The sequence below is a fragment of the Liolophura sinensis genome, chromosome 8 (assembly GCF_032854445.1).
Source record: "Liolophura sinensis isolate JHLJ2023 chromosome 8, CUHK_Ljap_v2, whole genome shotgun sequence".
NCBI classification, from domain to species: Eukaryota; Metazoa; Mollusca; class Polyplacophora; order Chitonida; family Chitonidae; genus Liolophura; species Liolophura sinensis.
The window spans coordinates 50,467,102-50,492,361 of NC_088302.1; the positions used below are offsets into that span (position 1 = coordinate 50,467,102).

Here is a 25,260-nt window from a genome sequence, read left to right on the forward strand (position 1 = left end):
GTCAGACTGTGTTACTCAAATGTACTGATCATAATGTTACAGTTAAATAAACTGAAGTTACAAATTAATTTCGTAACACATTTTTCAGATCGAGGAAATGACATTTTACTAGGATCCTTCAGATAGGTTGAAAAAAGGATTGATTTTTTTTTTCATAAGACAAAAACATGCTGCCAAGCATTGGTCCATTATTTTGAGGGCAATTGTTCTAAATGTAATGTTTGATAAACTCCAGATAAAGCTGGAAGAGACCAAACTGATTCTAGCAGCTATACCAAGGCAGATAAAAATGAATTACAGAAGTAGACCTACAAGAGTCGTGGCCACTAAGGAAGTATGGCTGAAGAAAAATAGTGTTTACTACAAAATCTGATGAGTGGCTAAAGTGACTGGCTAAAAAAAATTACTGACCCAGAGGAAGCCCTGCATAATGATATATGGTGTTCATTTTTTTTACTGAGCCAAGGCCCGGTCAAAGGATGTGTCGCATTACAGAGGTGAAGGGCAGATATTTCTTGCAGAAGCAAGCATACTATTCAATATACATGCATGCAAATTAAAGCGTCTATAATTCAGATTTAAAATATAGTCTGTAATTTGCACCATGGTATGTTTAAACTAGCCTTGAAAATGACCAAAAAACTCCTTGAAAGCTCTTTGAATAGATAATAGGTAATGTATGAACCCTGATAGATAATTATTCACTGTTAATGGAACCAAATAATACATGAATGGAAAGTTTAAAACTTTAAATCAAAATGTAGTTGTATCCTTGTAATGTAAACTTGATATATAATGTCCAGTTGGACATCGTACACAATGTATGCAAAAAAAAAATTCCGAGTCACAATGGCTAAACTGTCAATTCTTAGGAGAAAAAAAATCTGTTTTCTAAAATTGTGTTGTGTGTGATTTTGGTTTGTGAGATGACTGTTTTAGGTCTGAGCGGTACAAAACTTCTGAGGGAGAGGTGGTCAGATGCCAGCTGGGTGGACAGAACATACTTCCACAGTGAAGTTCCTGAGGTGTTAGCTGAACCACATGTAGTTTACATGGATAAAGATGTGGCATGGGCCTGGGGCTTTGGCCCTCAAGCCTCCACTACTGCAGGATACATCTGTAAACAACTGGACAATTGTGAGTACAGGGATAACTCTCCTGGAAACTAAGAAATCTTGATTTAATGTTTGTAAGTTTCAGACACGTTCAAATTAGCCAAGGGCTTCTTTCGCTGGCAGGTCAAATAACAAGTAGCAAGATAGGAAAACATGTGTACATGTAGAGATAATAACCACAGCTGCATTATTCTCGCAATATCACAATCCAGAGTGTATATTCTTTACACTTTTAAAAAACCTCTGAAGCGATACACCTTGCTTGTTACAGCTAAATGGCGGTTGTACCTGACGTATACAAATGTTACCTGACTTAGACTATACAGGCAGTATCACAGTCTGAGAAATCAAAGCAGATTGCTCTTTTCAACAATTAAACAAATCTTTTGTCCTGGGGTGACATACAACAGCACCCACCTGGTATACCCAATTTCACAGGGCCCAATTTGTCACACACTTGCAGAATTTAGCAAAATCAAAATATATGAACTGTCAATCCCTTTTGGTCCAAATTGTACAAAACAGAGATTGTCACGTTATATTTTGACTTGTCACTTAGTGAGAACATGGCTAAAGTTCAAACCCATCATGGGTCATCGCTAAAATTAAAAATTGATATTATTGGTATTTGGCTTGCCTGACACACAAAAGGAATGGAGTAGGCCAAATAATGTCCAGTATACCGTGAAAAGTCGGAGTGTTGTGTGTGAATCTTGGCATAGTATTCCACTGATGTGGCACAATAAATATGTCAGCATTGGGTTCAACCTAGTCATCTTATGGCTGACATAGTGTACAAATGTTCAATCATTCAATCAATCACAAGAATGATATTATTTGGTCACAATTTCCAGATTATTGAAGATTTGAGAAAAATGTGATTTTTGAAATTTTCATTCCAAACAGGACATGATGTGATAGAGAAAAACAGAATTCAATCTTTCATATGAGATACCAATAATGTTTAATTATGTTGAAGAAGAATTTCATGGTTCAAGTTGTGCAGATTTTGTTGATATCAATACTGACATAGAAAAGCATGTGACTGCCAGGTCTATGCCCATCTCTTAACTCCTTTCCAGTGTGATGTTGTTGTTGTAGATTGTGCCGTCCCTCAGCTGGCTGGACCTTTCCCTCCCTATTACACCATCACCTCCTCCTCCGGGACAGCCGATGACATCATACTTAGCTCCCCGGACATGAACGCCTTCCTTCATGATGATAACACCGGGGAATCCCCAGTTTGGGTAAAGGTAAACATACTAGTCCTCACTTCTTACCATACTGCACTTTCCTGAATACATAACAAAAATTTGGTATTTTTATTTGTTATTCTCCCTGTGAGGAATCCCAAGTTAGGGTAAAGGTAAATATACTAGTCCTCACTTCTTACCATACTGCACTTTCCTGAATACATACCAAAAATTTGGTATTTTTATTTGTTATTTTCCCTGTGGGGAATCCCAAGTTAGGGTAAAGGTAAACATACTGGTCTTCACTTCTTACCATACTGCACTTCCCTGAATACATAGCAAAAGGTAACCACTGGGGGAATATCCTGTCTGGGTAAAAGTAAGCACTGGTCTGTGGGGAATGTGCTGTCTGGGTAAAGGTAACCGCTGGTCTGTGTGGGTAAAGGTAAGCACTGGTCTGTGGGGAATGTGCTGTCTGGGTAAAGGTAACCACTGGTCTGTGGGGAATGTCCTGTCTGGTTAAAAGTAACCAGTGATCTGTGAAGAATATCCTGTCTGGGTAAAGGAAACCACTGGTCTGTGGGGGATGTCCTGTCTGGGCAGACGAAACCACCGATCTGTGGGGAATGTCCTGTCTGGGTAAAGGAAACCACTGGTCTTCGGGGAATGCCCTGTGTGGGCAAAGGTAACCACTGGTCTGTGGGGAATGTCCTGTCTGGTTAAAAGTAACACTGATCTGTGAAGAATATCCTGTCTGGGTAAAGGTAACCGCTGATTTGTGAGGGAATGTCTTGTCTGGGTAAAAGTAATCACTGGTCTGTGGGGAATGTCCTGTCTGGGCAAAGGAAACCACTGGTCTGTGGGGGATGTCCTGTCTGGGTGAAGGTAACCACTGGTCTGTGGGGAATATCCTGTCTGGGTAAAGGTAACCACTGGCCTGTGGGGAATATCTTGTCTGGGTGAAGATAACCACTGGTGTGTGGAGAATATCCTGTCTGGGTAAAGGTAACCACTGGTGTGTGGGGAATGTCCTGTCTTGGTAAAGGTAATCACTGGTCTGTGGGGAATATTCTGTCTTGGTAAAGGTAACCACTGGTGTGTGGGGAATGTGCTATGTGGGCAAAGGTAACCACTGGTCTGTGAGGAATGTCCTGTCTGGGCAAAGGTAACCGCTGGTCTGTGGGGAATGTCCTGTCTTGTTAAATTATACAGGATTTTTGTTGAAGCTTCTGGTGTGTTTTCCTATAGGTACTGTAATGCTGGCCGCCGTGAAATATTCTTGAGTACAGCATAAAACACCAAGCAAATAAAATAAATACTTCACATCAGTCTTTCCTTGAAGCCAATAATTTTTTTTACACCACAGCTGTTAATTTAAGCTGATTGCTGGCTTTCTTTTTTCAGGTAGCTTTTCAGGACGAGTTGACCATCACAGGGTTTATTTTCAGCTCCGGGAATGAGGCTGGAGTCCAGTCTTTTTGGCTATTTTATAGCACTGATGATGTTGGTTACCACCCAGTCCTGGATAAGTTGGGAGAAAATCAACAGGTATGTCACCCACCCAAACTAATACCTAAAAAGGTTTTGTAGGTGTTTGTACACAGATTGACACTCCAAATAATTTCTCATTTCCTGTAGAAAGAAAATATTTTGCACTTTTTATTTAGTCTGTAAACTGACATAGATGTTGTGGAAGATCAAGAAAAAAGTCCCAATTATTTGTAGTCAGAGAGGCACAAAGTTTCATTCCCTACCATTTCTTTATCTTAACGGACAGTAAAAACTGGAGATTGCTCAGGAAATTGGACATGTTGATAATACGTAAACCTCAGACGTAATTGGATGCCTGTTACAATGTCACCTGTGGAAATCAAAGTTGTGATAATCATGAAATTGATTGAAATGTTCAAACTAAGTGCACTTCTTACATAACAGAAAAAGCAGCCTGTGGACGTCCCTGGGCTTCCCCTGGGCTCTGCTTGGTTTCCTCCCACCATAATGCTGGCCGACGTCGTATAAATGAAATATTCTTGAGTACGGCGCAAAACACCAATGAAATAAATAAATAAAACAGAACAGAAAATCAGTGATTATGGTAAAGGTACTTGTTACAGAAGGAGTCCAGGCATTATTAATGGTTATAGTACAGAAAGAGTATATGCAGCTTTAGTGCAGTGTATTGTATATTTTTGGTATTTTAGTGAAGTAAGTGGGTAAGTAGTCTCTTTTGAATAATGAGCGTACGAAAGTCATGAGCGTACTTTACATGAATGTATTTGTCAATAACATTGTTTTGTTAAGTAATTGTTTTAGAAGACATAACTATAGTTTCTCTTAGGAATTTTATCAGCTCATAGGTATCATTACAGTCAATGACATAAAATTTTTACAGTGTATCAGTTGTACATCTTTCCGGATTCTGAGGCTTGATCTTAGAAATATGGTTTGACGGTTAAGGGACTGTTGGATGATATCCTGTGAGAGATATGTAAATTTCAGTACCTGAATTAATTTTTTGTAAATTTTAGGTTATTTACCTTACTTTGTTTAGGTATTCACCCTAGGTCGTCCCCCCTCTGGTTTGGCATATTTCTGGATTATACCAATTGTAGCATCTTACCTACGACTGGAGTATAACAGGCCAGGTCAAAATAGCCTGAGGAAAGGGATCGCCATGGAGGTGCTGGGATGCCCTGTGGCTGCTGGTGGTAAGATCAGTGGCTGATATTCTACATCTGAGATACATTTGTGTGATACAGTGTAGAGATGGAGGTGCTGGGATGCTCTGTGGACGATATCATGCATCTGAGATACATTTGTGTGATACAGTGCAGATATTGAGGTGCTGGGATGTTCTGTGACTGCTGGTGGTAAGACTAAGGGCCGATATACATCTGAGATACATTTGTGTGATACAGTGTAGAGACGGAGGTGCTGAGATTCCTTGTGGCTGCTGGAGGTAAGACTAATGGCTGATATCCTACATCTAAGACACATTTGTGTTATACAGTGTAGAGATGGAGGTGCTGGGATGCCCTGTGACTGATGGTGGTAAGATTATTGGCTGATATCATACTTCCAAGATACATTTGTGTGATACAGTGTAGATATGGAGGTGCTGAGATTCCCTGTGACTGATGGTGGTAAGATTATTGGCTGTTATCATACTTCCGAGATACATTTGTGTGATACAGTGAAGAGACGGAGGTACTGGGATGCCCTGTGACTGATGTTGGTAAGATTATTGGCTGATATCATACATCTGAGGTACATTTGTGTGATACAGCGTAGAGATGGAGGTGCTGGGATGCCCTGTGACCGATGGTGGTTACATTTGTGACTGATATCATATTTCTAAGATTCATGTTGGTGTAACAGGGTAGATATGGAGTGTGGTATGTCCTGCAGCTGCTAGTGATAAGATTTTACTCCCCAAGAAGAAAGCTGAGAAGCTTATTTCTAAGTTAGCATACATCCTAAACAGTAGGTTAACAAATTAAGAAAACAAATGTTTGATGTGTCCTTTAACAAATCCTTTGACAGAGATGAAAGTGAAATAATACTCTTTAGTGATTTGACCTTAACACTTGTGTGCTAGTCCAAGGCAAGTGGAACTGTCATTGGCATGATTAGGCGAGCTAAACAGAAATAGGTTTGACTGACCTTTGATTTCTCAACAGCTTGGCTCAGTTAACAGTGTCTGTACCCACATGTATAAACAATAATTTAGAGAGTATGGCTTTGGCTCAATTCTTTTCATTCACATGAAAACAAATTGTCGAACAGTTTGATCATATTTTCTTTCATTCAGCTGAACTGTCCAATGTGAAGCAGGACCAGTATATATCTTAGAACACTGCTCAGTGACATGTTGTAGTTACAGTAATTTCAACTCCTGTGACTTGTAAACAGACACACTTGGAAATGTGTGAAGTGAGATGGTTGATGGATCAGTCTTTCATGTGAAGGAGGACAGGTGCCATGTATTCCAGCAATCTGCTGTCCCACAGAACTTCACTTCGAACATACACGTTCTTGAATTACCCTAAATGACGATAAATTTTGTCCATGACTAACTTGCCCATTTTACCTCATTCTGAGAACTCTGTTGACTTTGGAAAGGTGTTTTGAGGTTTACATGGAACATGGGACGATATTCTACTAGAAAATTGTAAGTTTCAGCACCAAAAATAATATTTTGTGACATTTATTTACTTGTTAAAATGCACATTTGGCGAACGAAATTTAGGGTAACATATTTTGCTGATGTTTCAGTGTCGACGTCTCACTACTGTGACTCGGGTGCCGAGTACCTGAGGAGGTTCCCTGATCATGACCGGGAATTCCAGTGCCACCGCTATTGTCAGGGCTATTCTGTAGACAACACTGTCACCTGTGCTGACAGCTATATGTGCAAGATCAATTTTTGTCCCAAATTAAGTGATTGTTACGAGAATCATGTCGGCCTTAACTGTGTGTGTGAACCAGGTTTTACGGGACCGTTGTGTGACCAAGGTACGCTTAGTTTAGTTGTGTGATAGATTACTACCATGTGTTTTATAGCATGGAAAGGTAATACCATGGGGTTTCTGTATGAAAGCTGAGGGAATATTTTCAGCTTTATTGTATGAAAGCTGGAGCAAGGTAGTAAGCTTTATTGTATGAAAGATGGGGCAGTGTTGTGAGCTTTATTACATGGAAGATGGAGCAGTATTGTAAGCTTTCTGGTATGAGAGCTGGAGCCAAATTGTAAACTTTATTGTGTGAAAGCTGGAGCAATATTGTAAGCTTTTTTGTATGAGAAATGGAGCCATGTTGTGTACTTTATTGTGTGAAAGATGAAGCAATATTGTGAAGTTTTATTGCATGAAAGATAGAGCAATATTGTAATTGTGATTTGAGAAATTAGTTCCATTGTCTTCTGTAACGAGGACACGTTCATGTTGTAGTGATCCTTCGTGGGGTCCAGCTGATTGCTTCCTCTCCCGTTGGATACAACACTGACGATCTCTACATCGCTCTCTTCATGGAGGCTAGTCCAGAGGACACTGTCATTTACATGGACTTTGGCGACGATTTCTACATCGAAGTACGCTACAAACACCTGGCCACTGTGAACGACATTGCCACTGAACATCCTACCTACAATTTGACCTTCCTCGACTCGTACAGTCTCGACGGACACATCGGATATGTGGTGCCATACCGCTTCTCCTACATGGGTTTATATAACTTGTCAGCAGTGGCAACTTCGCACTACCACACCTATGCTCTTTACTTTGAAGTGGCAGTCATCACTGATAATGCCTGTCCTACAAGTCTGGCCGTCAGTAGTTTACAACCCAGTTACCTGGACAGAAAAGTGTACCTGGACTCAGTGGACATCAGATTTCTGGTAAGGTAGCAAATGATCTTGTTGCAGTGGTATAGTACAAAGACATGCTCAAGTCCAGCTTCTTAATATGGGTGCCTTTTGAGCCCCATAAATTATGCTGTAATTAAGAAATTGTTTAGATACATTTTGCATAGAGCTTAATAACAAAACATATTGTGTCAGAAAAAAGTAGTATTAAATCACATTTTCATCATCAAATTTTAGTTGAAAAATCACATACACAAAAAAAAGTAATATCTGTACTGTCTTAATTCATGCTTTTGTGATCTTTTGAAAAAGGTTTTTGAACACAAAGAATGTAGGGAATGTTAGCAGACAACTGCATCAGTATTTGTAATAGCACAGTGTTTGTACAGCAGTCTACAATTATCCTTGGGACATCTGATTATATGAATGAACTTTGGCTATGATGATTTCTATTGTGTGGATTCTTTGTGTACACAGTACGCTGTTGTATGAATCTTTCACCTGGCTGAAGTAGTAATTGTTGAGTAAATAGCCTGCATTATCCTTGAATTATCTCCCCTTAATTTGTGTTGTTGATAGTTGCCATTAAATTATTTTCCTTTTGATCAAGTGCCAAAGTGGCCACCAAGTCTCATAGAAATATGTTAATGAATTGTTAAAGTAGCCAAAAAAAAATCATTTTTGTTTCCAACATGACCTCTATGACAAACATAAAACCTGAATTATTGTTTGCAGAGTGATGTCAATATAGCATGCAGAGCTAAGAATGTACTGTCTAAGGAGTGGGATTGGAGGGTATACTTCCTGACGGAGTTCCTCCCACAGCCCGATCCTCACAACCGTGTTATCTTCACGTCCAGGACGGCCACGGACGAGTCCAGTCTGGTGATACTCCCCAAAATGCTACCCCCGGGGCTGTACAAAGTTGAGGCTCATCTCCACTTAAACATTACCCCTGGAGATGTGGAAGTTAAAGCTAGTGCTTCTGTATGTATGATCTGTGTCCAAACTGCTGAGGGTACAACTTACTTTATCTTGAATCTTTATGAGAAGGTGGTTCCAAAAACAACTTGAAATATTTTTTCTTGCTAAATGAGACAAATTCTCAGCCTGAAAAAAAAAAGGAATAAAAATATGATAGTTCAGCTTTTCATGTAATCTGCTTATGATGTGGGAACTAGATCTTCCTTATGATGTGAGAAGATCTAGTTACTGAGTGAGGGAAATGGGTTGTGGCCAACTAGTTAAGGATGGTTGTGTTTCAACTATGACACACAGGGTATAGGTTCAACCCCAGACTAGGACAGAGAAGTTGTGAATTCCCACGGTGTCATTGTTAGTGTTGCCATCCTGGATGATAAGTAGTTGATGGTGCTCGTATTGCCATCTGCAGTCGGACAATGTCAGAGACTGAAAGGTCAGGCCATGCACTGTTACTTGTCAACTTTAGTGCACACACATGTACTTTACTTCCTCAAGGCTCAGGACAAGTATTGGTACTTGCAAATCTTAATATATTTACTGTACTTTCTCAAGGGTTCAGGCCAAGCACTGGTCTGCCCACTGTCCATGCGTCATGATTGGATTAATTGTAATTGCATCTGGTGTCATTAATATGACATTGCAGTGAGGTAGCACTGTAAATATGGGTCATTGACCATTGTATGTATGCCTAGTTCTAAGCACCCAGTGTATAGCTTCAGTCTGTTTTATGTTGTTCACAGGGGTACATAGTTGTGATTGAGCCGGCAGTGCATGTAGCCATTGTTGGGGGAACATTTCGTAGAGTTTCTCAAGGTCGTGTTCTCAAGCTGGAAGCCGTTGTGTCCTCTTTCTTCCCACCTGAAGTACTTCCCTCGTCTATCGAAGACAGGTATTTGTCTTGGGGTTGTTTAGGGCAACCGGTTTGGTGTAAACTGACATAAAACTGGCTTGTATTAAGGAGTATACTCAAGATGCATGAGCAATTATCATTGATGTTAAATAACAATAAGGTCTGTCAGCAACCTGCGGATGGTTGTGGGTTTCCCCTGGGCTCTGCTCGGTTTCCTCCCACCATAATGCTGGTCGCCGTCGTATAAGTGAAATATTGTTGAGAATGGCGTAAAACATCAATCAAATAAATAAATAAATAAATAAATAGATAACAATACTCTAGACATAGGTTATACTGATAGACATTGGGATAATGTGTTCTTCAGCCCTGATTCCTTCGTACTTAAAATTTACGACTATGATATGTGCAATTTAAAAGACAAGACAACAAATAATACAGCCTTTATTATTTTTGAAGAGGGGTGGAAACAGACCTAAATGTGAATACCTAATAATTCTTACAAGGCCATGGAAATGTGTCGTGTCACTCGCACCTCCTGCACACATGGCTAAAAGGCCATGGAAATGTGTCGTGTCACCTCCTGCACACATGGCTAAAAGGCCATGGAAATGTGTCGCGTCACTCGCACCTCCTGCACACATGGCTAAAAGGCAAGGCAAGGTTTGACAGCTTTGTTCTCAGCCTGAGATTATAGAAATAACTCACTCTGCCCTACCCGTGGTTAAAACAGATAACATGGCGTTGCTTTCGATCGTGCACGATATTTCTTACTTTGAACTGCGATATCTTGATGGAGGAACATCACAAGAATAGAAAGTTTTGCTCTTTAAACTTCCTGTTAAGATTTTCTAAAGATGCAGTTAAAACAGATAAATTTACTAGTTGTTTTTAATTCTGGATGAAAACAGGTGATGCTCAAACAGCATCAACAGGAAAGGCCAAATATTGGTAAGCCTTCTGTCAGTACACTGTGACTGGTGGATGTCAGATAGTGAGCACCACTGTATGTTGGCATTAAGATCAGCATTCCTCATTAATGTTGTTTTTTGTAACTATGGCCACCTATAGAACACACATAGCCATTCATCAGTAGCGATTTATATATCAAACACCGAGGAAGTCTTTTACCTCATAGCTGAATATTTTGCTCAGCAGTTTCACAGAGTTGCAATTGCCTCCCATAGTACAGTGTCAAATGCCATTCACGATTTGCATATCAAGATCTCTGCGATAAAGTTGTGCACTAAATGTAACTCCCCACAGTGTCTCTTTAACACCACAATGATTTACAACTCCATAACATATGAAGACACTGCTCTGCAATCCTTGCTCATACGATGAACAGTCATAGTTGTGACAGTATAATAATTTTGGTCTTTCATGTTGATTTAATGGCAAGATTTTCTCACTATGTAATTAGAGAATATTACGTGTATATGACAGTGTCAGTCATTCTTCTTTGACGTGAGCAGTATGGAGTTTTACAGACTGCTTAATCAGGTGAGCTACCAGTATTCTCTGAATGACTTGTTGTTGTTGTTACCCAGGTTCACGTGGACCTGTGATGTGAATGGCTCTCCCTGCAGCTTTGTCCCATCTGTCTGGTCAGGCACCTATACGGATAACTTCATTCCAGTTGATAGTGAGTGAATCTCCTGTGTACAGTAGGTGTACAGTATGTGAAACATGACTGGTACACATTGCTGATGTCCTAATTGTGCGTATTAATTATTGGTACCCTAAATTACAAAATTTGCGACTCTTGAATATTGGAATCAGTGTCAAGATAAATGTTAGAGGGGATAACAAAATACTGCATTAATTGCACGGTAAGGTTTTGATTTTACACCATTGATGCTCTATGTTGAATTAATTATTGTCAATTACAAACTTCATGACTTTTATGTCTTGTGCATACTAGAATCAATGTTAAAAATCAGTGAAGAAGTGCTACATGCATTGAGTTCAAGTTTTACATTTTTCAGACAGCTTATTCCTGTATTGTCATCATATATGTCTGAAAAATTGTTATGTAGAACGTAAAATCCCAAGTATACAAGTATACAGTGGTTAGCATACCAGTGCTGGGAGTCTCTCACCTATACAAACGCTATGAGTTAAAGTTCAGCTAATGTTGGCTTCCTATCTGTCAGTACTTGGGAAAGTCTGTCCGTTACCTGCTGATGGTTGTGGGTCTTCCCCAGGCTTATTAAATAAATGAGCCAGTAGGGGGACATGTATTTTGAAAGCAATACTTGCAGAATTCTTGTTTTATGTTTTAGAACAAGATTTATGTTTATGCCAGACAGTTGTGTTGAGAATGCAGTGGTAATTAATCAGAAAAGATGAAAGAAAACACCTTGCCCATGTATGAAATATATGTCTTTTTCCCCACAGCTCCAACATTTGAGCTGGCTGCTAACACATTAACTGCAGGGGTGAACTACACATTTGTGGTCTACCTTCAGCAGATTGGCTTTGGCAATGTTGCGACATTATTCTACAGCCAAGTCATCAATGTTCTCAGCTCTTCAATTCCAGATGTCCGCATTGTGTAAGTCACAAATTCTACTGATAGGTATCTATTGGCTGTATATATGAATATCTCTGCCTTTTCCTTGTGTTTATGTGGAAAAACTGACCTCCATTATAAAAGTGAAAAATTCTTGAGTATTAATGAAGAATCAAAACAAAATAAATAAGTTTAAGGTTTAAGTTTTCCCTTGTCTTTATTTAGTGTGTGCTTTTTATGTTGACAAGGTGTGAGTCTACTCTTTTCTTACCACCATAATGTTGGCCGCGGACATATAACTGAATTATTTACGAGTAAGGCGTAAAACTCCAATCAAATAAATAAGAAAAGTAAATACTCTTGTTTGACACTTTCCCTTTGTTATATGGTGTACATTTATCTTGTTTCTCAGTTTGTTTTTTTAATACGTACGTAAACTCCCTATTTCTCTACCTGGCAAAAGACCATGTTTTTCTCATTCCTCTGGACTAATGGCCTTTGTACATACAGCTGTATGGATGAGGATAGTGTTTAATACTACAGACTGATTTCTCTACCTTTTCCTTTATATGTTTACTCTTTGAGAACTGATGGCTAGAGCATCAGCCTCCAGCGTCAGTATAATGTTACTGGGTGGAGTGTCATATCGGGTGTCTTCGGTATGATACTTCTGTGGCGGCAACATTTCGGCCCACCATGAGAAGACATAGTATATGTACACACCCTTACATGTAAATACTCCTTTTCATTATGACTGAAAAATTGTTTATTTCAATCAACATACAAACATATAAATATATTCTTTGAATGCAGCATCAAAAGACCAATAAATTAAAAATTCTTGCCATACAGGTGTGCAATAAATTGTGGTTACATGGTACGGCCCGATGAGAAGATGACGGTGATTGCGGCGTGCGCCACGTGTGCCATGCCCACAGACCTAACTTACCTGTGGGAGTTCACAGCTCTTAGCTCAAGGAGTAGGAGACAGAGTCTGGACTGGGGCACAGACACTGGCACCCTGGCTGACGAGGACGTGCTTGTTATCAACCCCTCTGTCATGGACCCGGGGCTTCACTACCGCCTCACTGTTCATGGTGAATTAACGTAGATACTTAGCGTATAATACAGGGAGAATTTTACCTGAAAATCACATGATCACGTACATAAGCATTGTGTTCAGGTACGGTAACTGTGAGAGTTACTAAAGGAGAAGAAAATTTAAATATCAAACATATATTTTGCCTAAGAACAAGTCCTGCAGTCTTCTGTGTTAGGAGGAGAATTTCTGTTGGAAACTGCTGAAGTTGAGTTCGTACATTTCCGGTAGAAAATGTACATGGCCTGCCAACCGCTGGTAATTCGCGTTGTTTGGGTGATTTCAAAGTTTACACGAACAAGCCGACAATTTTAACAACTCTCACTGGCTGAGGCAACACGCCCCAAGCATATATTACGGGGTGTTAAAGATGGAGAATGCGATGGACTTGGGGATCTATGCCAGCTTTGCTGTTTTCAGGCCTAACGTATGGCAAGGAAAATCACAAAATTATGCAGCAGGCACCACAAGATAGAAAAAAATTCAAAAATCAAATTTTTTTGAGTTATGAAGAAGAGTAAATATTATCACACTGTACTATTTATATTGTTAAAATGATTCTAAAGTTTGAAAATGTTTTAATGCGACCTGCTTTATAAATTTGAAGAGCTTTATTACTGATATATGAATGGTAACGTGCACAGAAAAAGCTGATATTTTGTGAAAGGTTATTATTTGGGTTATTCTAAAATAAATAGCAAAAATTTGAATGGATTTGCACTGCTCAATTTTTAGCCCCAAATTTCTGATATAGCCTGCCATTCCCCAATGTTGTAACAGACTCTATTATACTGTATGTATATTGTAGGAAATATAAAGCCCTGATCCTTCTGCTGAGTGTTTGTTTGATTGGTGTTTTATGTCTTACTCAAGAATATTCACCTATATGACCGCACCTACAGAGTGCTTATGGGCAAACATGAAAAGCTGTTTGGATTGAGATACTCTAGCTATCAGTTTGGTAGATCCTGTTAATCGGAAAGTTTTATTTTCCCCAGGGACATCAGCTGACGGGCTGGAGGGACATGCTGACCTAACTTTTCAGACAACACAGGTGCTGGATGGTCACTGCTGGGTCAGTCCTCAGTCTGGAAAGGCAATGCAAACTGAATTCAAGGTTACATGCGATGGGTTTGAGGGAAATACAGCTTTAACTTACCAAGTATTTCTGTCTGTGTCCGGCCATGACAAGGATCGATGTGAGTTAATCTGATGTGTAGAGATGAAGTGCAATGTACCAGTGTGAGTTAATCTGATGTGTAGAGATGAAGTGCAATGTACCAGTTTGAGTTAATCTGATGTGTAGAGATGAAGTGCAATGTACCAGTGTGAGTTAATCTGATGTGTAGAGATGAAGTGCAATGTACCAGTGTGAGTTCTTTGTGTGGATAAAAGATCAGTCTGTGTTTCGTATGTGGCTAAAAGATCAGTTTGTGTTCTGTTTGTGGATAAAAGATCAGTTTGTGTTTTGTTTGTGTGGATAAAAGATCAGTTTGAATTCAATGTGTGGATAAATTATCAGCATAGGAGGTCTTTGTGGCTCATTTGCTTAGAGCGCTATCCTAGTGTCTTGACGGAGGAGCCTTTCATCAATGCGGTCGCTGTGAGTTCAAGTCCAGTTCATGGTGGCTTCCACTCCAGCTGTAGATGGGAAGGTCTTCCAGCAACCTGCAGATGGTAGTGGGTTTCCTGCAGGCTCTGCTTGGTTTCCTCCCACCATAATGCTGGCCATTGTCATATAAGTGAAATACTCTTGAGTAGGGCGTAAAATGCCAATCAGTTGAATAAATCAAAATATCAGTTTGAAGTCTATATGTAGATAAGGAATCAGTTTGAAGTCTGCAGATAAAAGATCAGTTTGAGTTTTGTGTGTGGATAAATTATCAGAGTTCTGTTTGTGGCTAAATTAAAAGATGGAGTTTCATTCCTTTGTGTGGATAGATTAAAGGATTGTATTTCAGCCATGTGTGAGGAGTGAAGTAAAGGATCAGTTTGCTTTTTTTGTGTGGATAAATTATCAGAGTTCTGTTTGTGGCTAAATTAAAAGATGGAGTTTCAGGCCTTTGTGTGGATAGATTAAAGGATCATGTTTCAGTCTCGTGTGAAGAGTAAAGTAAAGGATCAGTTTGATTCTTTGTGTGGATAAAGGGCCAGCTGCTAGAGTTTTGGTATAATGATATGAGGATATGTATTTAAACAGGGACTTTGCTGGCTGAAAGTTACCTGACCACCCTGGACATTGGGATGTTACCAGTGGGTACTAAGGCTGGCTCCACCCACAAGCTGAAAGTTACAGTGCAGTCACAGATGGGGACGGCCACATCAGTCTACCTCACTGTCACGGTACTGCACTTATAACTCTGTTATAAACTGGTTTGTGATACCTTAAAGACACAGAAAACACTGAAATGAAGTATATACACGTATCAGATGAAAGACTATTCGACACTGTCAAAGAAAATATTTTGATTTATTTTTTTGAATATTTCTATATGGGTAAAATGGTTTTAAAACATCAGATTCTACAGTGGTGGGTGGTGAACCAGTGGGTATCAGTCAAGTTACGTCCATATTTTTGGCTTGAAATAGTGATCATTTCTGTGTCCATTCCTCCCATAAGTTCATAAATCTATTATATACGCATTTGTAATGATTAAAGTTTTCTCCAGCTGGCAGTCTACAGGTGTATGTGTGTTAAGTTGGGAAAAACCTGACGTGACGTCACAGGTCCCAGTATTGTCAGAAAAGGCCACAGCAGAATCCAAACTTTCAAATACATTTTACTAGGTTGAAAAACATTCTAAAAACATAAATCAATTTTTATGGAGAATGTTTAAATGATGTGTCATCTGACATATACTTCGCATTAATGTTTTCTCTGGTGTTAAACAGTTTGACACAGGGCTTTAGAAATCTAGGTTTTCTTTCATACATACACATGTTGAATGTGGGTTTTCAATTGGATAGATATTATGCGGATGAGGTTGTCCATTACTGTGCAAATAACATATTTAGATTAACCTATGATGTGAGGTCATCCCTTACTATGCAAATAACATATTTAGATTAACTTGTTATGAGGTGAGGTTGTCCATAAATGTGCAAATAACATATTTAGATTAACTTGTTATGAGGTGAGGTTGTCCATTAATGTGCAAATAACATATTTAGATTAACTTGTTATGAGGTGAGGTTGTCCCTTATTGTGCAAATAACATATTAACTTGTTAATGTTTTTTGTTGTAAAATAACTTGTATAACCAAAATTACCTGTGTTACCTGCCAGGTGCACGGACTGGGGGCTGACACTGACAGCACCTTAGTTAACTTGGTTCTGGGCACTAGAGAGGATGATGCCTCACTGTTGGACAGGGCAGACATGATGGGAAGACCTGAAGGTGGGTGGCGCCCTGGGCTATTTCACTTTAGCTGTACTTGTCATCTCCTGATCAGTGTTGTATTTGCATTGTGTGGAGTGGTCACCTTTTTCAGATTAGCCCTTCGGTAATTCGCATCTAGACACTTCAGGTAAATGGAAATTAATTTGTACATTAAACCAATCAGCATATTTAATTTCTATTCTTGTCCATGTACAGGGTGTCCCAGAAGTCATGCACCATCCAGAGTGGTGTGTTGCCCCATCTCTTCCAAAAAATAAAAACCAATTCATCTCTTTCTTGTTCTGTTAGTTTATTAGCCATAATTAACTCTGAAAGAGGGAAAATCAGTATTAAATCTGAAACACAGCAAAAACAAAATGAAAATCAGGGTAGTGCGCGACTTCAGGGACACCCTGTATATCAAAATTATGGAGTAATCAGGGATATACATACATTATTGGTTATTCCTGTCAATCAAACATGCCTCGCCTGATTAAAAGAAACGTAGCCTAATTAACATCATACTGTACATGTACGTCACCCATAAGATCCGGCCTTATTTGCTGTGTTCTAATTTGTAGTCTATAATGCAATTAAAAACCATTTAAATAAAACATTATAGCCATATCATGCTGTGGGACGCCAGTGTTTAAAACAAATGCTAAATGCAACATCAGATGCGAGGGCATGGACATATATGTATTTTATATGTAAAATCTCATTGATAATGTTTGAACAGCTGTTGTCGGACTGATGACATCTATTGTACCAGAACTGAACAGTGTGAAAGACTCGGGGAATGTTGCACAGAAGACACAGGTGAGTACAACATGATTGAGTGGTGCCACAAAAAATACAGATGAGTTCAACATGATTTAATGGTACCAGAAAAAAATACAGAAAAGTCAAACATGATTTTAATAATAGTGGTGCCAGAAAAAATACAGATGAGTTCAACATGATTTAGAAATGCCATAGGTGATTCTAAAAAGATGTAAAGGTGCCATTGAAAAAAAGGACAGTCTGACATAATTAAGAGGTGCTATAACAATAAAGGCGAGTCCAATATGATTTAGAAGTGCCCAAGAAAAATACAGGTTAGTCCAACAGGATTTAGAAATGGCATAAATAAGGGGACTGAGATGATATAGTGGTGCCATAACAATAAAGTCCAACATAGAGTTAGAGATGTCAGAAAAATACAGATGATTCTAACATGCGGGATGAATGCTGTGCCTTAACATGGTATAGGGGTGCCAGAAAAGAAAAAAAAAGAAGACAAACCAGGTGAGTCCCTATACATACATGTAAATGTAAAAAAGTGTAAAAAAAAAACCCAACATGATTTAGAGTACTGCTCGTTATTTTACATAAGTGATGGTGGCTCATTGATAATATATATTGGACATCTCACCTATGATGCCAGTAAATCAGTCTTCCTCTTTGGCCTATCAGGTGGAAATCATGGGTTTTATTAATCTACCACATTAACACCAGAGAAGTAGGTAAGTGGATCTAATGAAAGGTGTGTGTCCTGTTGTGTGCTAGATACAAGAGAAACTGCTAAATGTAATGTCACTGGACACCAGTGATTCCAACCTGAAACAGTCATCGATGTGTATGTTTGGTAGATACAAGAGAAGCTGGTAGATGTAATGTCACTGGACACCAGTGATTCCAACCTGAAATAGTCATCGGTGTGTGTGTTTGGTAGATACGAGAGAAGCTGGTAGATGTAATGTCACTGGACACCAATGATTCCAACCTGAAACAGTCATCGGTGTGTATGTTTGGTAGATACGAGAGAAGCTGTAGATGTAATGTCACTGGACACCAATGATTCCAACCTGAAACAGTCATCGGTGTTTATGTTTGGTAGATACGAGTGAAGCTGGTAGGTGTAATGTCACTGGACACCAATGATTCCAACCTGAAACAGTCATCGGTGTGTGTGTTTGGTAGATACGAGAGAAGCTGGTAGATGTAATGTCACTGGACACCAATGATTCCAACCTGAAACAGTCATCGGTGTTTATGTTTGGTAGATACGAGAGAAGCTGGTAGATGTAATGTCACTGGACACCAATGATTCCAACCTGAAACAGTCATCGGTGTTTATGTTTGGTAGATACGAGTGAAGCTGGTAGATGTAATGTCACTGGACACCAATGATTCCAACCTGAAACAGTCATCGGTGTTTATGTTTGGTAGATACGAGTGAAGCTGGTAGATGTAATGTCACTGGACACCAATGATTCCAACCTGAAACAGTCATCGGTGTTTATGTTTGGTAGATACGGGAAGCTGGTAGGTGTAATGTCACTGGACACCAATGATTCCAACCTGAAACAGTCATCGGTGTTTATGTTTGGTAGATACGAGTGAAGCTGGTAGATGTAATGTCCACTGGACACCAATGATTCCAACCTGAAACAGTCATCGGTGTTTATGTTTGGTAGATACGAGAGAAGCTGGTAGATGTAATGTCACTGGACACCAATGATTCCAACCTGAAACAGTCCATCGGTGTTTATGTTTGGTAGATACGAGAGAAGCTGGTAGATGTAATGTCACTGGACACCAATGATTCCAACCTGAAACAGTCATCGGTGTGTATGTTTGGTAGATACGAGAGAAGCTGGTAAATGTAATGTCACTGGACACCAATGATTCCAACCTGAAACAGTCATCGGTGTTTATGTTTGGTAGATACGAGAGAAGCTGGTAGATGTAATGTCACTGGACACCAATGATTCCAACCTGAAACAGTCATCGGTGTTTATGTTTGGTAGATACGAGAGAAGCTGGTAGATGTAATGGGTACGCTGGACACCAATGACTCCAGTCTGATACAGCCAACTGCTTATGTCCTGGATCTCCTGCTACAAACCAACAAGGACTCTGTGTCGGAGACAATGATGGTAAATAATATAATATGGCCTAAAATTTTGCCCAAAGAGCGGGCGTTATTAGAGGCAAAACAATACTGCTTTTGTTGCTGAAACTAATATTTTCTCAGAAGGATATCATCCTACCTTCCAAACAAACCTCAAAGCACTTACATGTGAAAGGTAAAAAAAAAGAAAACATCCGAGAATTAGGAAACGTGAGCATTTTGTCATGGACGAAAGCTTAGGTCCTAGCCTTAGAGTATGCATGTATTGTCTAACTTGATATCACTAGTTATGATGTACCTTAACGTAAATTGAGGAATTAGAGAGAATGACGTTTAATTAGCCTTTTACTGAGCTGATGAATATATCCATTTTGTTGTAAGAAGTTTAAAACTCACTGACTGAGATTTAATTTATCCAACTGTTGCCAGGACAATGCTGCCAACAGCTCTGAGACGATGACTTGGCGGTTTACGGAAGCAGTAAAGAGAGAGACACCATTAAGCGCAGAAAAAACGGCCGAGTATATTTGTTTCTCTTCCATCATTTTAATGCCAAAAACAAAAAAAACCCACTGAAATATATGCAATGTATTTAAGATAAAAGACCATTAAACACCATCCTGGAAAAATGCTTCAGAGTCACTGAATTCTTCAGTGGTCTCTTTGGACCCAGGAGACATCCATATTTTTAGTTTGAAATAGTTTCTTTCAAGGTCCATTTTCAAAATGCACTCAGTCGAGCCCCATATGGAAATGGATTTTGAGTGCGGAAATCTAGCAGCCTGTAAAACTTCTAGCAAACTCCTGGAATTTCATTCGTATTTCACAACTAAATACATTCATGTGATATGTAAATTTAGGCTATGAAAAGGTCTGGAATTGAAAAATTATTTGTGTTCTTAATTTACAGGTACCTGTTAAGTGGAGTGTGTCGCTTGCAAAATATGGTGACAGAAAAGGCTCGGGATGTTATAGCCAGAAGTGGTACGACTGACAGTTCCGTCGATAAGGTGGGCACAACTGTTCAGTTAGCTGCTGAATCGTTGCTGGCTCAGTTATTGTGTTGATTCTTGAGACTACAAACCCTTCATCTTGTTTTGAGCACCTTCGTCATGAGGTTTAACGGGTATCGGATAAAGTTGTGTATTTCTCTGCCTTCCCTACCTGACACCCTCCAGTTGTAAACATGAAAATTAACTTTTGTGAATCAGTTAATTTCATGGAGTTTGGCTAATGTTATGAACATAGCCATCTTGATGGCTTGCTCAGGAGCCTCTCACCAATGCGGTAGCTGAGAGTTCAAAGTCTAGATCATGCTGGAATTTGAACTTCAAAATGTTGCCATCTTCTATGACATAGAAACTGCTATAAGTCTTAAGTCTTAAGAGCATTCTCAAGTTTTAAATTTATCAGTCAACTTATTTGTAATAAATGTTTGAGTAAAGTATTGGAGAAATGCTCATTAGAGTGAGCATGATAATGACTTCTGACATTAGAAAGTAAAGTTTAAGCATTTAAAATCTCCACAACTGTCATAAAATGAATTAAACTGAAACATGTCAGAAAGGTTGTTTTTTTTATCTTTTGCAGATTTTTTAATCTTGTGCTTGATGTATTAATTTCATTCTTAGAATGTTCTTTTAGGTAATCTGTGTCAATGAGTGTTTTTGTATTTGTGCTGTATCAGATTGGGATATATAATGACATCAAATAATTAAACATTTCCCTGAAGGTTCTAAAATTTCGCCCGCAAAAGTGCATCTTTAGAGGCAAAAAATAGATATCACATAATATTGCTTTTGGTGCTGAAATTTTATATTTTCCAGTAGAATATCTTCCTATGTTCCAAACAAACCTCAATACATGTTTCTAAGATCAGTAGAATCATGAGAATGGGCAGATCAAGTCAGAGATTCACAAAAGTTTAATATCTTACTACCTTACAAGGAATTCTCAGGCTTTTGCTAGTTAAAGTTAATTTTTTGTCTCTTTATGTTGACATACATACTCAGTTTCACATGTTGCATCCAGAGCACGTCATGTCTATGATGTGGACCTTCAGCTGTTTTAACCACTTGTACATGTAACTCTGTTTTCTGAATGAATTAGCCTACTACGACTGAGGAAATAGATCATTACACCTGTGATTTGGAGGAAAAATTCATTTAGATGGTCTCAAAGATAGTGATTTACACTAATTCTTCTAAGATTTGAGACAGATATTAGTGGTGTTGAAAGTGGAATATTACATTTCTTTACCAGCCTTTTGAAAAAATTAACAGACCAGGTGTCCCAAGTTTTAGTTGAAATATGGTATTTATTGATTTCATTGGTGTTTTTTGCTGTACTCAGGAATATTTCACTTACCGGATTTTGATGGCCATGACCATGCACAGGTTGCTGGCAGACCTGACCACGTATGGCATGTATGTATTAAGGTCTTAGAGATTCAGGATCGGTTACGTGTGACCGTTTGCCAGCTATCACACTGTCATCGCTGCTCTAGTTTTACTCTGTATGCTGGAGTTTATTGTATTGAAAGTAAATAATGTTGAGTTTATTTTGCTAATTATTCAAGTTTTTCAAAAAGTCTCAACCTTTTTTCATGTTTGAAAGATGTTTATTCAAAAACATTCTGAGGGTATTATGATGTGTAAGAGTGGGCATGTTTGAATGCCTGTTGTTGCAGAGCAGAAGCATGACATCAACTTGCCTGGAGCAGAAGGAGAACGTCCTGAGGGTGCTGGCTCGCCACAAATTCCCGGGGGAGGAGTCCAGTCGCTTTGAGGGACAAGGGACGGTGATGATGGTTCGCAGGGATACGCCCCTCTCCCTGACTGGAGAGGACGTCCTGGATACTAAGACACACTTGGGCGGGTGCAGCATTCCCTGGAATGTGGCGGATGTCACAGGAAAGCCGGTCACAGAGGTGACCACAGAGGTAGGGACATGTCAGCTTTTCACTGCTCAGATATTCCCAGGAATGTGTGGTAATTTTTCCTTGAGCTTCTCTGCCTATTGAACAGACCATCATTTCATAAGCAATACTTTTTTGACTACGGAATAAAAGACCAATGAATAAATCATAAAGCAGGGATGAAATAAGTTTGAACACAGGAACAGGAGCCAGTTTGGCATGTTTGTGTGTGATATGGAATCAAATGAAACCTATGCTTATATTTTGACACCTTAATAAAAATTGCCCTTCATAGTTTGCTAAAAAACAAACTGAAAATATTGCGAAAAACTACACATTTACTGCCACACTGCTCAAATGCATTTTTGTTTTTAAAATGCTACCTCTGGTTTATCCCATTTTGTCTTGACTTGATCGTACCTAAGTGTAAGATGATTGTGCCTAAGTTTTGTTGTTGGACAGACAATGATTAACAGCTTTGATCCCTACCCCTGGGGAGACAGTGACCTGGGGGTGCCTGTGAATCAGTCCAGTGTCAGCTTAAATCTATTAAGTAAGGAGGACGGTCTCATGGACATAAGGGATTTGCCCACTCCTCTAGATGTGTTCATACCAGTGAACAGTGAGTTTTCCTTGTTTTACACATTTTACACATTCAAAGGTGAAAAAACCACAAAGGTAGAAACCTGTGTTTAGTGTATTTCTGCACCTTTGAATGTTTGAATGCTTTTCCTCATTTTACTTCTTTCCCTAACTGTGTTTGTGTATACCTGCGCTGTACATCACATAAATGTACTTTCTTTCTCCTACTTTCTTCTGTAGTGTGTGTGTCTGCATACCTGTGAATAGTGAGTTTTTCTCGTTTTACACCTTTCCATACTTGTGTTTGTGTAATTTTGTTATGTATATTTTCACATACCTGTGAATGGGTGAGAACTTCTAACTTTACTCACCAGTGTTCAGTGTACTCCTGTACTCTACATCTCTTCATACTTGTGCAGTAGTGAGTTCTTGTTTAGCACATGTTCAAACCTCTGGCAATGTATTTTATTTATTTGAGTGGTGTTCTACGCTGTGCTCAAGAATATTTCACCTATACGAAAATGGCCAAACCATTCGCAGGTTGTTGGCACTCTTTCCCAGGTACAACCAGAGAGGAGGCCAGCATGAGCTGCGCTGGCATGGGTCATTGCGCAACACTGGCACGCTGTATTTTACTGCAGTATTTATCTTGACAACAGTGAGCAGAAACCGATAGTGCTCTGCATATCCTAATCTGCTACATGCATGTAAGCCTCCAAACAGTGTGAATAGAAGCCTATAGTTCTCTACATATCTAGTCAACTACATGTATGTAACCCTCCAACAATGTGAACAGAAGCCTATAGTGCTCTACATATCTAGTCAACTACATGTATGTAACCCTCCAACAATGTGAACAGAAGCCTGTAGTGCTCTACATATCCTAGTCAACTACATGTATGTAACCCTCCAGCAATGTGAACAGAAGCCTATAGTGCTCTACATATCCTAGTCTGCTACATGTATGTAACCCTCCAGCAATGTGAACAGAAGCCTATAGTGCTCTACATATCTAGTCAACTACATGTATGTAACCCTCCAACAATGTGAACAGAAGCCTATAGTGCTCTACATATCTAGTCAACTACATGTATGTAACCCTCCAACAATGTGAACAGAAGCCTATAGTGCTCTACATATCTAGTCAACTACATGTATGTAACCCTCCAAACAATGTGAACAGAAGCCTATAGTGCTCCACATATCCTAGTCTGCTACATGTATGTAGCCCTCCAAACAGTGTGAACAGAAGCCTATAGTGCTCTACATATCCTAGTCAGATACATGCATGTAACCCTCCAGCAATGTGAACAGAAGCCTATAGTGCTCTACATATCCTAGTCAGCTACATGTATGTAACCCTCCGAACAGTGTGAATAGAAGCCTATAGTGCTCTACATATCCTAGTCAGCTACATGTATGTAACTCTCCAACAATGTGAACAGAAGCCTGTAGTGCCCTACATATCCTAGTCAGCTACATGCATGTAACCCTCCAACAATGTGAACAGAAACCTATAGTGCTCTACATATCCTAGTCAGCTACATGCATGTAACCCTCCAGCAATGTGAACAGAAGCCTATAGTGCTCTACATATCCTAGTCAGCTACATGTATGTAACCCTCCGAACAGTGTGAATAGAAGCCTGTAGTGCCCTACATATCCTAGTCAGCTACATGCATGTAACCCTCCAAACAATGTGAACAGAAACTATAGTGCTCTACATATCCTAGTCAGCTACATGCATGTAACCCTCCAAACAATGTGAACAGAAACCTATAGTGCTCTACATATCCTAGTCAGCTACATGTATGTAGCCCTCCAACAATGTGAACAGAAGCCTATAGTGCTCTACATATCCTAGTCAGCTACATGTATGTAGCCCTCCAAACAATGTGAACAGAAACCTATAGTGCTCTACATATCCTAGTCAGCTACATGTATGTAGCCCTCCAAACAATGTGAAGAGAAACCTATAGTGCTTTGCATATCCTAGTCAGCTACATGCATGTAACCCTCCAACAATGTGAACAGAAGCCTGCAGTGCTGTACATACCCTAGTCAGCTACATGTATGTAACCCTCCAACAATGTGAACAGAAGATTCTAGTGCAGCCGACACCCTCATATCTCACAGTAGTGAGTTGTAGTGACACTGGCATACCCTTATTTGTATGAATAGCAAGTTGTATTGACACTGACATCCTTGTTTTTGGGAATAGCGAGTTGTAGTGACACTGACATCCTTGTTTCTGGGAATAGTGAGTTGCAGTGGCACTGACATCCTTGTTTTTGGGAATAGTGGGTTGCAGTGGCACTGACATCCTTGTTTCTGGGAATAGTGGGTTGCAGTGGCACTGACATCCTT

The 25,260-nt window shown here is 39.4% G+C and overlaps 1 protein-coding gene across 1 annotated transcript in view; it reads left to right on the forward strand.

Annotated features, from left to right (window-relative positions):
• Positions 1-25,260, forward strand: part of LOC135473643 (polycystin family receptor for egg jelly-like) — a 50,413-nt gene that overhangs the window by 13,211 nt on the left and 11,942 nt on the right. Inside the window, exons 12-31 of the mRNA XM_064753507.1 lie at positions 940-1,137; positions 2,217-2,368; positions 3,713-3,856; positions 4,860-5,016; positions 6,584-6,823; positions 7,258-7,703; positions 8,406-8,657; positions 9,395-9,543; positions 11,055-11,149; positions 11,905-12,061; positions 12,872-13,116; positions 14,117-14,317; positions 15,319-15,461; positions 16,405-16,516; positions 17,238-17,317; positions 19,291-19,419; positions 19,824-19,915; positions 20,305-20,404; positions 22,084-22,335; positions 22,774-22,933. Of these exons, the coding sequence (XP_064609577.1) occupies positions 940-1,137; positions 2,217-2,368; positions 3,713-3,856; positions 4,860-5,016; positions 6,584-6,823; positions 7,258-7,703; positions 8,406-8,657; positions 9,395-9,543; positions 11,055-11,149; positions 11,905-12,061; positions 12,872-13,116; positions 14,117-14,317; positions 15,319-15,461; positions 16,405-16,516; positions 17,238-17,317; positions 19,291-19,419; positions 19,824-19,915; positions 20,305-20,404; positions 22,084-22,335; positions 22,774-22,933 (3,504 nt within the window). The remainder of the gene's footprint in view (positions 1-939; positions 1,138-2,216; positions 2,369-3,712; positions 3,857-4,859; positions 5,017-6,583; positions 6,824-7,257; positions 7,704-8,405; positions 8,658-9,394; positions 9,544-11,054; positions 11,150-11,904; positions 12,062-12,871; positions 13,117-14,116; positions 14,318-15,318; positions 15,462-16,404; positions 16,517-17,237; positions 17,318-19,290; positions 19,420-19,823; positions 19,916-20,304; positions 20,405-22,083; positions 22,336-22,773; positions 22,934-25,260) is intronic.